Source organism: Vicia villosa, linkage group LG5, assembly GCF_029867415.1.
Source record: "Vicia villosa cultivar HV-30 ecotype Madison, WI linkage group LG5, Vvil1.0, whole genome shotgun sequence".
Classification (NCBI taxonomy): Eukaryota; Viridiplantae; Streptophyta; class Magnoliopsida; order Fabales; family Fabaceae; genus Vicia; species Vicia villosa.
In genome coordinates this window covers 2,708,122-2,724,836 of record NC_081184.1, presented here as the reverse complement: position 1 = coordinate 2,724,836, position 16,715 = coordinate 2,708,122, and the positions used below count along the sequence as shown (strand labels likewise).

At 32.2% G+C, this 16,715-nt stretch overlaps 1 protein-coding gene and 1 long non-coding RNA gene across 3 annotated transcripts; both read right to left on the bottom strand.

The window, feature by feature from the left end:
• Nucleotides 1–1,104: 1,104 nt before the first annotated feature.
• Nucleotides 1,105–2,954, bottom strand: LOC131602050 (uncharacterized). Its single transcript, XM_058874031.1, has 2 exons — nucleotides 2,231–2,954; nucleotides 1,105–2,150 (listed from the first exon to the last, which is right to left on the bottom strand). Exons 1-2 carry the CDS (start codon nucleotides 2,952–2,954, stop codon nucleotides 1,105–1,107), a joined length of 1,770 nt encoding a protein of 589 aa, XP_058730014.1.
• Nucleotides 2,955–10,641: 7,687 nt separating this feature from the next.
• Nucleotides 10,642–13,910, bottom strand: LOC131606120 (uncharacterized). 2 transcript variants are annotated; one of them, XR_009284736.1, is made up of 5 exons: nucleotides 13,721–13,910; nucleotides 13,302–13,376; nucleotides 12,941–13,203; nucleotides 12,606–12,760; nucleotides 10,643–12,141 (listed from the first exon to the last, which is right to left on the bottom strand). It is a non-coding gene; the product is annotated as an uncharacterized LOC131606120 (long non-coding RNA). The 2 variants fall into 2 exon arrangements; XR_009284735.1 differs by having other exon boundaries at nucleotides 10,642–12,760.
• Nucleotides 13,911–16,715: the final 2,805 nt, after the last annotated feature.

Here is a 16,715-nt window from a genome sequence, read left to right as displayed (position 1 = left end):
AAATAAAGAGAAAAAAGTATGCACTATTTAAAATATTTTTAGTGTTAACCAATCAAAATACATATTCAACCAAATCACACTTTTAATTTAAAAATACTTCTATGACAAAATATTATAATTTTAATTTTATTGGATGACAATACCGTATAAACCTAATTATAATGACAATGCACTATCTTTAATTTTTAAAATAAAATATTAAAAACAATCAAGCACGAGGGTAAAATTTATAATTGTTTTTGTCATACTAGTACATATTAGTACAACATAATCATTACAACGAGCAGTAGAAAGAGGTGTTAAGTCTGTTTCGTAAATTGTACATACAAATGATGCATGGCAACAATTACCATATACTCTCTCCGTCCCACAATGAGTGACACAGCATAGCATTTCACACATATTAAGAAAAATGTAGAAAAGTAAGAGAGAATGATGTTTTTACTATAATGCCCCTAATTATGTATTGGAAATTGTGAAACTTTAATTGATTAAAGGGTAGAATTGGAAAAATTATATTGAAAATTGAAATGAGTCATTTTTTTGGGACACTATTTTATTCCTTTTGGGCCACTTATTATGGGACAGAGGGAATACAATACAGTAACTAAAGAATAATCAATTTGGTATTTTAAATGTCTAAAATACAAATCAAAGAAATAAATTCTTTAGCAGAAACCACACCAATCAAAGAAATTGAAGTCTCTAGCAAAATCCCAATGTGTGTTTATTTTTGCTCTATTATCCACAACGTGGGTTTATTTTTGCTCTATTATCGGGAGAAGGAGTGCCAAAATAGTACTTCCTCCATCTCATAATAAATGTCATTTTGAGTAATACGCAGTTTTTAAGAAAATGATTGAATGTGTTAATTTTGGTAAAAAAATGAATATCATTTAGTAGAATACCCTTATTAATTATAGCCAATAGAGTAATTGAATAAAGTAAAAGTAATAAATATGGATATATTAGTGGAAAAATAATACTAATAATTGGCGTATTGAAATTGTAAATGAACAATTATTTTAAAACAAAAAATAGTGCAAATAAGACTCTTATTGTGAGACAGAGAGAGTATTATTATAATCTAACACGACATAACAATTATTCAACTAAAGAATAATCCACTTCATATTTTACATGTCTAAAACACCAATCAAAGAGATTGAAATTAAGATAACGAATATATGGGTATATTTTTGATGGACAACCATCATTCCAATCATACTTATTACATTGAGATGGACTACTAACTTCATACACATGGTTGCTCTCATACCCCATTCTCTTAGGGTTGCTCAATGCCCAACAGTTTCTCCAAGAAACATAAAATAATGCAATATCACCCAAAGTTTTCATCTTAACATAATTCATGGTTGACAAGTCTATCTTGTAAACTTCCCTCCGATAATAGGAGGATATTGAATGAAACAGTAAAAGTTGCTCATCACAATTAACCAATTTAAAGGAATTCGAGGAATCAATATGAGGAGTACTCTTGAGGTTTAGAAATTGAATATTTCCAGAATTCAAGTTTAGTACCCCTATGCTGGCCTTGTCAGTGACAACATATATTTTATAATTCAAAACCACAAAGTCGACTACCACCTCTTTTGGTTTTAATGCTGAATAAGTAAACCAACCATTGGATCGAGATCGATAGATACACAAACGGCTAGGCTCTTTGCATAAAACCACCAAGACATATTTCTCAGACCATTTCTCAAAAGCAAGCAAGACTTTGTATAGATTATTGAACATAGATTCGTTGGCATTGATTACCATTTTTTTTCTTGTAAATGGATTGAATAGCATAAATGATTTATTTTTATGGGCCAAGATGAAATATTGGCTGGAAACTCCAACAAAAACATAGTTGGGAGGCTGGAAGCTTCTCATAGTCTTCAAATAATAAACTTTTTGATTGGGTATGCTAATAAAGGAATACGAGTGAGGACAATTACCAGTAGTATAAGTAGTACTCATCATTCGAACAAGCAATGGTTCTTGGGATGACACGAAATTTGATTTATGAAAAGTCCTCCAATTCTTGCAAACACCCGAAAACGAAAAGAGGTCTTCAAAATCTAGGGTTTTGCAAATGGTATCAAGCACATCCCAGGGAAGTTGATCAACATGACGACCATTACCTTTGTATCAAAACAATGACAAATGTTAAGGGCATTTTTACTTATTCTAAAATTTAATTAAGATAGAAAAGAAACAATACCTTTGGGATTATGAGATGAAAGGAAGAAGTTGAATTCCGAAATTAAATCGGGATAATTTTTTAGCAGCCCCTTCACTGTTGAAGTAAGAGAACTTAGATCAATTGTTTGATCACGGTAATCGTTCAAAACTTGTCGAAAATCATGAAAATTATGTGGAATAGTAAGTTTTACTGCCTGGATAAAATCTAATGCACGTGAATCCTCGGATGAAACTGTGATTTGATTTTTCTTGAGCATGAAAGAGTTGAATTCCAAAATTAAATCGGGATAATTTTTTAGCAGCCCCTTCACTGTTGACATAAGAGAACTTAGATCAATTGTTCGATCACGGTAATCCTTCAAAACTCGTAGAAAATCATGAAAATTAGTTTGAATAGTAAATTTTACTGCATGGACAAAATCTGATACACGTGAATCGTCGGGTGAAACTGTGATTTGATTCTTCTTCGGCACGAAAGAGTTGAATTCCAAAATCAAATGGGGATGATCTCTGAGAAAGACCTTCAATCTGGCAGCAACACATCTTGCTCTAATATCAATAGAATGATCTTCATAGTCCTTCAAAACTTTTAGAAAATCGTGAATATTATTTTCTCTCTTATCTCGAATTGCAACTTTTACTGCATTCAAATACCCTAATGTATCTTCGGTAACACCTGAGTTTGAAGTCTGATTTGCATAATTGAATAGCTGCTGTAGCAGCACGGCTTCAGATTGAGCCATGAAAATCGCCTCTGGGAAAGATTGAGTGTCTAGGTTAGACAAGAAGTGGTAACGTATGGATTGGGCTGTTGAAAGAGAATTAGCAGCTTTATACCTTTAAACCCTCACTTATATACAAGACCCCAGTCCCCATAATACATCTAATATAATTTATTTTTTTAAGTTATAAATGGTAAAAAACTTTAACGTTATTTAGATCCATTTTAAAGTTATAGTTACATAAAAATCAATTATAAAATGTTTTTGTTATTAGTAGTATCTATAAAATATTTTTTTTCAATTAATAAAGTATTTATTGTCAATAGATATATTTGTGAGAGAATGATATTCATATACTCTGTCAATGTAAAGTTTTTTTACACATTCAACAAATAAAAAATCAACAATCTCCTATGTCATTAAAAAATTAAAATAAAAGTGGAATATAATTGAATACATATTGTGATTGGTTGACAATGTAAAAATATTTTACACTATTAGTGCATCACATGTAGGGGTGGCAAAGCGGGTGGCCCGCCCCGTTTAGGCCCGCCCCATTTAAGCCCGTCCAAAAGCGGGGTGGGGCGGGGCGGGCCTACTTAGGTGTTCGAGCTTAAAAGTCATGCCCGCCCCGTTTACTAACGAGTTGGCGGGTTGGCGGGCCGGCCCGCGAATTTTTATTAATTTTTTTATTTTACATTTTGATTTACTACATAATTAACAAAAAAAATTAATTATTACCAAAAATGTCGATAAAATATTTTTTTAACAACGCACAATAGAACTTCAACATGTCTTAAGTCCAAACAGTTCAAAAAATAAGACAAATAAAGATCAATTATAACAAAATAAACTCGACCACAATAAAAAAGCGTATCAAAATAAATAAATAAATAAATAATACATATCACTCTAATTCTATTTAAAAACTAGCTACTAGAAAACCCAATTAAGAATTTACATAAGACAGACAATGATAACAATTACACCGCATAATACATCTCGGTGCATAAAATATCAACACCTAACTTTCTCACTAATTACTTCATATAAACTTATATTAATCGATTCCTTAATAGTTGAATCCAAAATTTGTCACACTTATAGACTCATCAAATCCCTCATTTACTTAAAATTCTAAAGAAAACATGTGAGATAATGTATTAACAACTTAATAATTATGCATGTTATACAACTGTTCTTTTATTTCAAACTTTTCCAATCTAAGAGAAGAGTGTTATATTTATAGTTAAAGTTGTTTTAATTCTAAATAAAAAATAATTTTTTTTAACAAAAAGCCCGCGGGCAAAACCCGCCCCGCCCCGCCTCGGCCCGTTTTTTTAAGCGGGTTAGGCGGGGCGGGCCAACTTAAGGTACCGAGCCGAAAACCTCAGCCCAGCCGCCTAAAATGGCGGGTCAAACGAGCCGACCCGGCGGGCCTGACCCGTTTTGCCACCCCTAATCACATGTTTTCTCTATTTGTAATACTTAAAGATTGAATATATCACTTTTTTAAGAAATATTTAATCCATGTAACTATAAAAAAAAATTGATTTTAAAATTACGATTTTAATATAAATTTATGTAAGTTATCTAAAAATTTATTTATACTTTAAATAAATAATACCAAAAATGTCCAACAAATTGAAACAATAAAAAAAAGTTAAAGGAGAATAAGAGAAGACAGAAGGAAGAGAGAGAGGATGGGAGAAGAAGAGAAGACTGGTTAAAATTTATTTAAGTAAACAAATATTTCAGAACTAATTATAAAATATTAAAATTTATTTAAGTAAAAAAAATACTTTATAAAATTTTTGGCATTATTTATAAAATTATAAATTTGTTCTCGTTTTAATTTTTTGTTTTTCTAGGATATAATGTATTGTTCTTTTGTTATATGTTATAAATATGTTTGTAAATCTTTTTAAATATAATGAAAAAGTATTTTGTTTTCATTAATAATTTTTAAATTCATTTACTTAAATGAAATATTCTAAAAGGCAAAATAAGAATCATGAAATTGTTCACTTAAATCATAATGTTGGGTCAATTCTCAAAAAAATTATTAACCTTAAAATTATTTACCTTTAACATCTTTAAAATAACTATTAAGATAGTGAATAATAAAAAATTAAACAATAAAATTAATCAAATTAATTGATATTTATTAGTTTCCATATCTATAAAATCATAGAATGAAAAGTAATATAACAGTATAGTTATAGAAAGGTTTGATATTATCATTAATTATTAACTATTAAAACAAATTTTATAATTATTACTCATATAATGCAATATTATCAATCAATTTAAGAATAGTAGAGTAAAATCAGTATTTTAAAAACATTTATATTTTTATTAGTAAATGAAAGTTAAAGAAAACTAAATATAATTGAATTTATTTGTCAAAAAATATTTTAAATTATTATTATTATTTTGTTAAAGTACAATTGTGAAATAGAAATAAATATAATTGAACTATAAAGTTTTTTAAAAAATGATTGATAATATTTCATTTTTCAATAATTAAATTTATAGTTTAATTTTCTCGTTTCATATTAATGAATGTTAAAATTTATTAATTTTTCTCATTTCATATTAATAAATTTTAAACTATAGTAATAACAAAAAAATAAGAGGATTTATGACACATTGAATTTATAATCAAGTCATTCTTTAATCGTAATTTTTGTATTTAATAAAATTAATATCATTAATTATTATTTAATTCATATTTATCATGAATACAAACAAAATAACTTTAATTCATATTTATCATGAATACAAACAAAATGACTTTAATTCATATTTATCATGAATACAACCAAAATGACATTTATATTCTTATTTATCATTAGTCACCTTTATTCTTATTTATCATAAAGAAAAAAAATTAGTACAAACTGACATTTACATTCATCTTACCCATGCCTAAGAAAAATATTAGAACATTGTTTTTTGTAATTTTTTAAACAGCAAAGAAAATATATTAACATCTGTTATCTTTTCATATAATATAACCTGTCGCTCATTTGCTATCCTATCATAATTATATGTAATAATAATATTTATTAATATACTCATGAATAATATTTACTACCTTATACAACAAAATCACATCAAAAATGTATAAACTAACATTATTTGACTAAACACTACAAATACCAAACATTTTTATGAAAAAGCAAAATAAATTGAAGTGATAACCAAATGTGGCATAAACTATATAAAATTTGCATGTGCAAAATACAAACTGAAACAAACAAAATATAAGAAACTAAGAACACTCAACAAAACAACCATCTATGCCTCAAAAACTAATTAAATTACAACATACAAAAATAACACAGCAACATCATATTAATTCTACCCAAGTAATCAACATAACACCACCACACACTTCCATTGACATAAAACAGAACAAATAAGTAGGATCCAATGCAGATCCTTATTAAGGTGAAGAAGTTTCACCATTGGAAAAGAGAGAAAACAGAATAGAAAGGGGAAAAGAGATTCCAGAATAATGGAATATATGTTTATTGATTGGTACAAGTGGTGATACAATCCATATATAGTATATTCCTATCATATAACAACCAATCAGATTGGAAGTTATCTAACCAACTAACCAATGACCAACTAACTAACCAAAGCCTTATCAGCTATGTGTATTAACTAATTTAATCCAATGATTAAAACTAGCTAATCTTAACAGCCCCCTCAAGCTAAGCATGGTGAATGTTGATCATGCCAAGCTTGGAAATAAACTTGTTGAAAGTTGAAGTTGACAGTGCTTTAGTTAGAAAGTCAGCAAGTTGCTCATGTATGGAGATTGGTAGCAGCCAAAGTAAACCTTGCTGTAGTTTTTCACGGACCAAATGGCAATCTATCTCAAGGTGTTTGGTTCGTTCGTGAAATACCGGATTAGACGCGATATGCATGGCACTTTGGCTATCACAATAAAGGACAGGAAGCTTGGTACACGTGATGTGCAGTTCTTTCATAAGAGCTATCAACCAAAGTAACTAACATGTCGCAAAAGATAACGCCCGATACTCAGCCTCTGAGGAAGATCTGGAAATAGTGTCTTGCTTCTTTGCACGCCACGATATGAGAGAAGTGCCAAGAAAGAAGCAATATCCTGAAATGGACTTTCTTGAATCAAGGCAACCTGCCCAATCTGAATCTGAGAAACCAAGGATCTGCAACTCAGCATTCCGGCAAAATAGAATTCCTCGACCAGGGCTATTCTTCAAATGGCGAACGACTCTACAAGCTGCATGGTAGTGTGCCATTGTTGGGTTGTGAAGAAACTGACTGAGTTGTTGAGTAGCATAAGTAATATCAGGGCGTGTGGTATTAAGGTACAACAGACGGCCTATTAGACGTCTATATGCTCCAATATCTTCAAAAGCTTTGCCACTATCAGCATGTAACTTGACGAATGGATCAAGAGGTGTAGGAGTTGGCTTTGATCCAAGCATACCAGATTCCTACAAAAGATCAAGACAGTCTTTCCGTTGTGACAAAGAGATTCCTGCCTTTGAATGAGCAACCTCGAGGCCAAGGAAATATTTAAGTATTCCCAAGTCTTTGATACTGAAATTCTCATCCAGAATGAGTTTGATACGATCAAATTCAGACATAGATGTTCCAGCTAAGATTATATCATCGACGTAGACTAAGACAGCAGTAAAGTGAGTATCAGTATTCAAAGTGAAAAGAGAATAATCAGAGGTAGATTGAGTGTACCCTTGTTGAAGTAAAACGGCTGTGAGCTTTTCATACCATTTGCGACTAGCTTGTTTCAGACTGTATAAAGTCTTTTGTAATTTACATACTTGATTGGGTCGGTGGCATTGAACGCCTTTAGGTATGAGCATGTATACATCCTCTTGTAGTTCTCCATGCAAAAAGGCATTATTGACATCAAGTTGGTGTAAAAACCAGTCGTTGATGGCTGCAGTGGCAATAAGAGTTCTCACGGTTGTAAGCTTCGCTACCGGTGAAAATGTGTCAAAGAAATCAAGCCCTTCAATTTGGTTATAGCCCTTGGCAACCAACCTAGCTTTATACCTCTCTATTGTGCCATCCGCTCTATGTTTTACTTTGAACACCCATCGATTACCAATTGGTTTGACATGTGGTGGCAGATCTACTATGCTCCAGGTTTTATTCTTGTCTAATGCTTCTAATTCAGACTTCATGGCCTTGATCCAATGCTCTGACAAACATGCTTCTTTGTAGTTCTTTGGTTCGTGTGTGAGAGTGATATTGGATGCAAAAACACGATGAAGTGCAGACAAAAAATGCAATGAATCATAGTTTGAAATAGGATATAAAGATTTGGTTGTACCTGATGATGACCTGCCTGCTGATGCATCAGATGTGTTGCAAACATAATCAGAGAGATAATTGGGTGGATGTTTGGCTCTAACAGGTCTAGGCTCAATGTTGTCATCTTCAACATCTAATGTACCAGGTACAGATTTAATGTCATGGTTTTGGTCAGTAATATCTAAGGATTCAGAGTCAATGTTAGAATTGTGTACTGTGTCATTAGTTGTGTTGGAATGTTGTTCAGGTAGTATGTCAGAATTGTGTATGGAGTCAGCAATCTGTGAAGGAACAAGTATAGTGTGGTCATGTTGTGATGAATCTAAGGTGCTTTTGTAAGGGTGATACTCCCAATTAGTAGAATTAACACTTGAATAAGGAAAAATGTGTTCATGGTGTATTACATTTCTAGAAACCAGAATACTGTGACTTAATATCATAGAGTACCACACCTTTCATACCATTCTTGTATCCTAAGAATACACATTTGCGACCCCTTGGATCAAGTTTTGTTCTGTGCACAACTAATGTGGATGCAAAAGCTAAATATCCAAAAACTTTAAGACTATTCATATCAGGATGTGCATTATGAAGTATAAAATGAGGGGAAAGATTGTTTAAAACAGGTGCAGGAAGCTTATTTATTATGAATGTGGCATGCAGAATGGCATATGACCAGAATTGTTTAGGAAGCTTTGACTGAAAAAGAAGGGCTCTTCCAACATTTAATAGATGTTGGTGTTTCCTCTCCACTCTACCATTTTGTTGTGGAGACTCAACACAACTTGTTTGATGAATGATTCCCTTAGATGCATAAAATTCAGGAATGTTAAATTCAGAACCATTATCAGTTCTAATATTTTTGACATGAACCCTATGTTGATTTTCTATGAGATTCACAAAATTGATAACATGTTGTCTAGCTTCAGACTTAGCTTTCATTAAAGTTATCCATGTGAATCTGCTACAATCATCTACTGCAGTTAACAAGTATGAATGACCATGTAAAGATTGAACTGCAAGGGGTCCCTAAATGTCAAAATGTATTAACTCATAAGGATGGGCAGCTCTATTGTTACTAACAGTATAAGAAAGTTTTCTTTGTCTAGCATAACAACAAACATCACAAACATCTTTTTGATTGACTGTGATAAAAGGAAATTGAGAATGTAAGTACAAGAGCTTGTTTTGCGACAAATGTCCTAATCTAAAATGCCATAAGGCTCGATCTGGTAGAGTGACATTGGCTACTAAGTTGGAGGGTAAATCTAGTGTGTGTGTAGTAGGTGAATCATTATCTCTAAGAATTAGGTAGTACAATCCATCTTTCTGCTCAGCAGAACCAGTCATCCTCAATGTGGTTTTGTCCTGTATAACACATTTTGAATTGAGGAAATTGACAATGCAATTAGAGGATTCACACAACTTTGAAACAGATAAAAGATTTAATGAAAATTCTGGAATCAAGAGAACATTATGAACAATAAAATCAAAAGAAAAATGAATTGTACCAGAATACTTAGCAACAAGACATTGTCCATTTGGTAATCTAACATTGATTGGAGTAATTTGTCTATATGAGTGAAACCATTGTGCAGAACTACATATATGATCTGAAGCTCCTGAATCTATGATCCAAGAACTGCTACTACTAAGATGCATGATATAACATGTGTTACCTGTTGATGAATGACCAACAGCCACTTGATTGGAAGAAGAATGTCCAGAGGATTGACCAATGCCTGATTTCTGAATTAGCTCCATTAGAACATTAAACTGACCTTGAGTAATAGGTGAATTGTCACTTTTAATGTCACTACCATTAACTCCATCATCAACATTACCATCTGATGCTACATTGTTGGCTGAATTGGGAAATTGCTTCTGCATATGGGGTGGCACACCATGCTTCTTGAAGCAATTATCAACAGTATGATTTGTCTTGCCACAAAAGGTGCAGACACGAGTTCCATGCTTAAAGGTGTTTCTTGAGCCCAATTTCTTGGCATCAGCAGCATTAACTAGTGCCTGTGATTCATCATTGAGGATAGGAAGTTGGATTTGTCTCTCATGTTGGATAACCATGGAGAAAATCTTATTTATGTGAGGCAAGGGATCCATTAACAAGATTTGGGATTTTACTACAGCAAATTGATCATTCAGACCAGTCAAGAATATGATAATGTGCAGTAATTGATGATTAGATCTTGCACTGCGTATAGCTTCACAAGAACACCTTATGCGACACGTACAAGTGGGTAAAGGTAGGTATAAATCTAATTCCTCCTAAAGAATCTTAAGACTAGAGAAGAAATCATTTACCGATTTTGTATCTTGCTTGAGGTTGTAGATTTCTTGTTTCAGCTCAGAAATACGAATGAGATCGCCCTGAGAAAATCTTTCTTTCAAATCATTCCATACATCAAGCGCATTTTCCATGAAAACTATAAACTGAGATATTGAATCTGAAACCGAGTTCATGATCCAAGAATGTACCAACATATTGCAACGATTCCAAGCACGCAAAGAAGGATCAAACGAATCAGTAGGAACGGGAAGAGATCCATCGATGAACTCAATCTTCATTTTACCCCCAAGAGCCCTCTTCATGCTTCGAGCCCATGAATGATAATTGGAACCAGTGAGTTTCGGAACAACTGTAACAGAACCGGGACCATCGCTGGGGTGAACGAAGTAAGGAGAAGAATGATCCAAGACTGGATCGAGTGGTGGAGTGCGAGGAGGTGCCATGGATGCAGAGTAAAGAGCAGACGAAGAAAAGGAAAGAAGAAGAAGAAATCAGTTAGATGGCAGCGGAATAAGGATCGAATTGGCGAATGATACCATATTAAGGTGAAGAAGTTTCACCATTGGAAAAGAGAGAAAACAGAATAGAAAGGGGAAAAGAGATTCCAGAATAATGGAATATATGTTTATTGATTGGTACAAGTGGTGATATAATCCATATATAGTATATTCCTATCATATAACAACCAATCAGATTGGAAGTTATCTAACCAACTAACCAATGACCAACTAACTAACCAAAGCCTTATCAGCTATGTGTATTAACTAATTTAATCCAATGATTAAAACTAGCTAATCTTAACAATCCCTGAAACGATAAGCCATTTTCCATCTCGACCACTACCAAATCCGATACCATAAATTATGAATACACTATATTGATACAGGCCATTCAACCTAAAAATATGAGTGACTCGATAAATAAAGGATTCCAATGCACCACTACACCGAGAAATTCCAACATGAAACATTGACCTGTTTCTGCATCAACCTGTCAATAGGTTCACAAATTCTACTTCTGCAATAATTAAACAACGGCCTGTAGAGACCGCCACTCCTTCTCGACAAAGCTACACCTTAACTTCTGCACTACTTTAGGCCGAATGATCTCTTGCTGGCATGAGTCTCGACTATAATTTGCAATGAAGATCTCTTACTTCTAACTAGTGAGCATATGATCCACACCCAATATCAAACATCTCATATTGAGAATTAGCTATTTAGAGTTGGCTTCAACACCGACCCTTGCTCCAACCTTAGCCTAAATCTCGGCATCCTGAGCTTACAACGTAAAATTCAGCTTCACCGCTACCTAAGCCAAAGCAAACCTAATTCACTTTAAATACGAACCAGTGCTCCGCTGAATTGTAAGAATACTGCATTGTCCAAGCAAGGCATGTTAACAACATAAGTTCCAAGAATTCATGTGGTCATTTTTTTGTAGTTGTGTCATATGTATCATAAACTTGTATAATGCGATAGCATAACTGCACCATTATCCCGATGAATCTTTTCACCTCGATCTCTATCAAATATCAACTAAATACGCCACAAAATTTGTTTCCTGCCATATTGAAGATTCTTGTTTCTATCATATATATTTTTTAAAAGAAGATTCAATGGCTTTTTTTTCACATGCAACATGCAGCTCACATTCCTAAGCTCTGGTTATTATAAAATTGGGCCCAAATTGTAACTAATTTATTTAACTGTAGAGTTAAGTAGTATTTGACATAATTAATTTTAACTTAATCTTCACATAAGTTTGAGCTTAAAGAAGGATTTGAACCTTTACATAACTTAATCAATAACAAAACGCTATAAACAAAAGTAATTTTAAATGCAATCATTCAATTTGAACATGAATTAAAACTAAGCTCTTGAACTTAAATAAAAATTTGGATTCATAACTATATCAAACTTAAATAGTCAATTGGGACATGCTTGCTTGTTCAAAACATAAATGAAGCAAGAAGAATGATGAGTTCACATTTAAGTAATATCATTATGCAGGATTAGATTATACACCTTCTCCGAGAAAAAACAAAGGCCTTTATCTAGATAGTTAGCTTCATATGTTTCCCCAAGTAATGTATTAAAGGGTCTGCAAATTCTTCCTTCTGTTGAAGCATAGGCAGATACAGCAAAAGCAGCGACATAGAGAATTCTCATGAGGCTATCACCTGCATGGCAACTCCAATTGGTTAAAAAAGGGAAGAACACACCAACATCACATTGAAAGAGTTAACAGGTGTAAGAAACATCAAAAATCATGGAACATTTTTCTTATATCATGTTGAAGCGATCATATTTTCCTTAATGTAACAGAGCAATAAAAACCTGTCCATGAAATCCAAACTTACCCTTTTTCCCCATTCATATGCTTGGTCCAGCAGATATGAATACTCCATTTCTTCAAAAAAAAATTGCAGGGAGGAGAGAGGCTCATTAAAGTAAACAGGCAAGCAAACCTTTGTTAGATATTTCCCTATATTATCCTTGATCATTGACCAAAGACCAACACCTTTCTCTTTCTCCACAGGGACTGGCAATTTCTTTCGCCTCTTAACATGAGGATGGTTGGTTCCAATACATTTATTTGAAGAATCTACATCTTCCTATAAACCTGTACATAAGTTGTTTTCAAAAATTGAGTTCATGGAGGAAATGAGAAAGATGGACAAAATTACAAAAGAGGAGCAATGTGAAACAAAACATTCTCACCGTGAAAAGCATTCCCTTTGCCTATATCATGTAATCTGCATTAAAGATCATTGTCATTCAGAAATCAAATTGTCCCTGTTAAAATAGACAAACGTTGATGGGATATTAATATTTAGCCAAAGATCGCATAATAGTTTTTCATATCAGAAAAATAAGAACATAGAGAACAAATAACTCAATCAACGATGTTTCACGACTCTTTTGCAGGAGTGATCTCGTTAACAAAATTGATACCAACAGATGCCATGACAAAAAATGTATAACAGAAAGGAGCAATGAAGGAGGAATGAAAATCACCAAAACAGAAACAAAGTTGTGACAAATTCGTGACAAATTCGTATCAATAGTTATGTATTTATACACTGAATTAGGTTGAAATTCGAACAAAATCATAAACAACAACGGAAAGGATTGTTTACCTGGGAAACAGATACAAATCATGAGAAAAATTTAAATTTGAAGTAAAATTGATGAAGAAGACGGCTGATCCATGAATGTTGAATTGGAAATCGTAAATATTAATTGCTATGCGTGATCTTGATTAGAAGAATGGGATGAGATTTGAATGGGTATATGAGAAAGGTCGTATGAAGTGGAAAAGAGGATGTTTTAGATTTCCAATGATGAAAAATGATAATGAGACAAATAAATATAAGTAAATAAAATAATAAAATAAAATATAAAAAGTAATATAAATTACTAAAAATAGAATGAGTAGAATTTGTGAGAAAGCATGAGGGAGTGACACGTGGCAAACTTGCCAAATTACTCCTTTTGCTTTATTATTATGTATGATTTATAACAATACAAAAAATAAGAAAGAAAAAAAAATAAAACTTAGAATATTCCAAATAAACAATTATGTATAATACATATCTTTGCCATATCACAACAAAACAATACCAATACAACTTAAAAATTCATCAACACAAATATATCACATGTAAAAACAAACAAAACATTAAAATTTCGAAACAAACTCTAAATCACTATTATGCAAAAAAAAATCAACAATGAAAAGAAAGTGACTAATCTGAAGTGTCATGACTAATGTAAATGAACCGAGCGTTTTACTTGGATTGATGGTGAAAGTTTAGACTATGTTTGGATATCATTAAATGAATCGAGCGGAATAGAGCGGAGTGGAATTGAGCTAAATGGAGCGGATCGAAGAACCATTCTATTGTTTAGAAATTTTAAGACGGAACAAGGTAAGCTGTTCATTCCATCCAAATCGGAGGAAAAGGAATATGGTGGTAAGTGACGGGATAAAATGAGATCCATACCACTCTATTCCACTGTTTTTAAATTATCCAAACAGTGGAATATCATTTTATTTAATCTCATCCATCCAATTCCTTCAATCTAAACAAAGTCTTGGGTTTTTGGAGCAAGGTTTGTCTTCAATGTGAAGGAAAACCTTTTAGAATTTCTTCTGTGAATCGTGAATGTTCCTCTGTGTAAAATTTTGTGGATTTATATAGGAAATAATAAGGTCTAGAGATTCAATTTGATTGTTCTAGTTTAGGAAGAGTTGTGATATGGTTGAGATTGATTTCATAGATTAGGAATGATTCGATCAATCTTGTAAGATTTTGATTTGATTTTGTAACTTTAAGAGGAAGCCTTGTAATTTAAGAAAACATTTATGGGATTTCAATCTTGTATATCAATCTCAATCTTCATCAAAATCAAGAGACATTATTCCTAATATAGATCCATCAATCCTAATTTATTTGTGCTGATTTCTGCCAAATTGAGAGAATCATACCAAAAGTTTAGAAGTGTGTGGAAATGGTGAGTGACAAAGTGTTTAATAAGAATTTAATAAAAGATATGCAATAATAACTGAATAAAAGATTATTTAAGACACGATGACATGGAGTCTAAATACAAAAATAAAAGAGATTATCGTCATAACCCTAAAGATTTGACCCATTCAGCTACTGAGCATGCAAGATAATTGTCAGACGCGTGAAATATTATAGAGAGACCCGCGTCACATAAGACAACAAGGATTTCCACTGAATTTTTCTTCGAATTAAATAATCCATTTTTAAGTATTAGGGCTTGGAGTATGTTAGAAGCTACTTCTTATCATAGTTAGTTTTAATAGATTCTGACAGAAGCTACTTTTAATAGGCAACAAACAACGACATTTAACTTAAGAAAATACATTTTGATCTTGATGGAATTGTTAATGCATACACCACAAACGATTACAACTTTGTCTTCATACACTTGACAATTATCTAACAGATATATCATTTAGAGCTATGTCCAATTGTTCAACAGCTGAGATGAATTCTATATTTTCTATAGATAGAGTAACAAGTTACTTATCTTATACTGAGCTTGGAATACTTCATCATAAATGAATTGATAGTTTCCTCAAGTGGGCTTTTATGTCAATTTAATTCTAAGCAATATAGAATTCAATTAGATGAGCTTATCAGATACTTGGAGAATTCTTTAATTACAGTGAACTGCTCTAGAATTTGATTGAAGTCTTGCACATAGACAGACACTGCATAATATACCATGCTTATTAGTTGAAAGGTTCTCCTTTAATAATCTGAGTAGCATGATTTCTGCAGGAGTTGCTCAGCTCAAATATAATCAGTCTTCAAGATTGAACTTCTTCAGAAGTTTCCATTGAGAGCCTCATATATATATATATATATATATATATATATATATATATATATATATATATATATATATATATATATATATATATATATATATATATATATATAATTTTCTTTGGTTGATTACTTCAGTTTGTTCATCCAACTTATTTTTAAATTCCACTTTGTTCCAACAATGCACTTTTGGGTGAATTGAAGAAACCAAAGGATCAATATAATCCATAGCCATAATCTGTATATTATAGATCTTTCCAAATACTCACTTGCTTCCCCTTTCGCTATTGGGATTTGGAATGCATGCCTTCTTTTCTTTATATTTAATAGCTAGCCATTGTCTTGGTATTAGAAAAGTAGATTTGTTTCTTCCTTTGGGCATATCTGCATCAAATACAATTTGAGATCTAGGCACCCGTACACTTATGGGTCCCCTAGGGTTAGTTCTAATACTCCCTCCGTCCCACAATGAGTGACCCAACACACCATTTCACACAGATTAAGAAAAGTGTAAAAAAGTAAGAGAGATAATATTGTTTTTACTATAATACCCTTATTATGTATTGGAAATGGTGAACTTTTTAATAATTAGAGGGTAGAATTGGAAAAAGTGTATTGGAAATTGAAATGGGTCTTTCATTTTGGGACACCATTTTATTCCAAATGAGTCACTCATTGTGGGACGGAGGGAGTAGTATGTTTCTTATATTGTTCTTTTGCTTGATAGTAATGCCTAAGCTCAATTACTTTTGGTCTATAAATTTTTTGT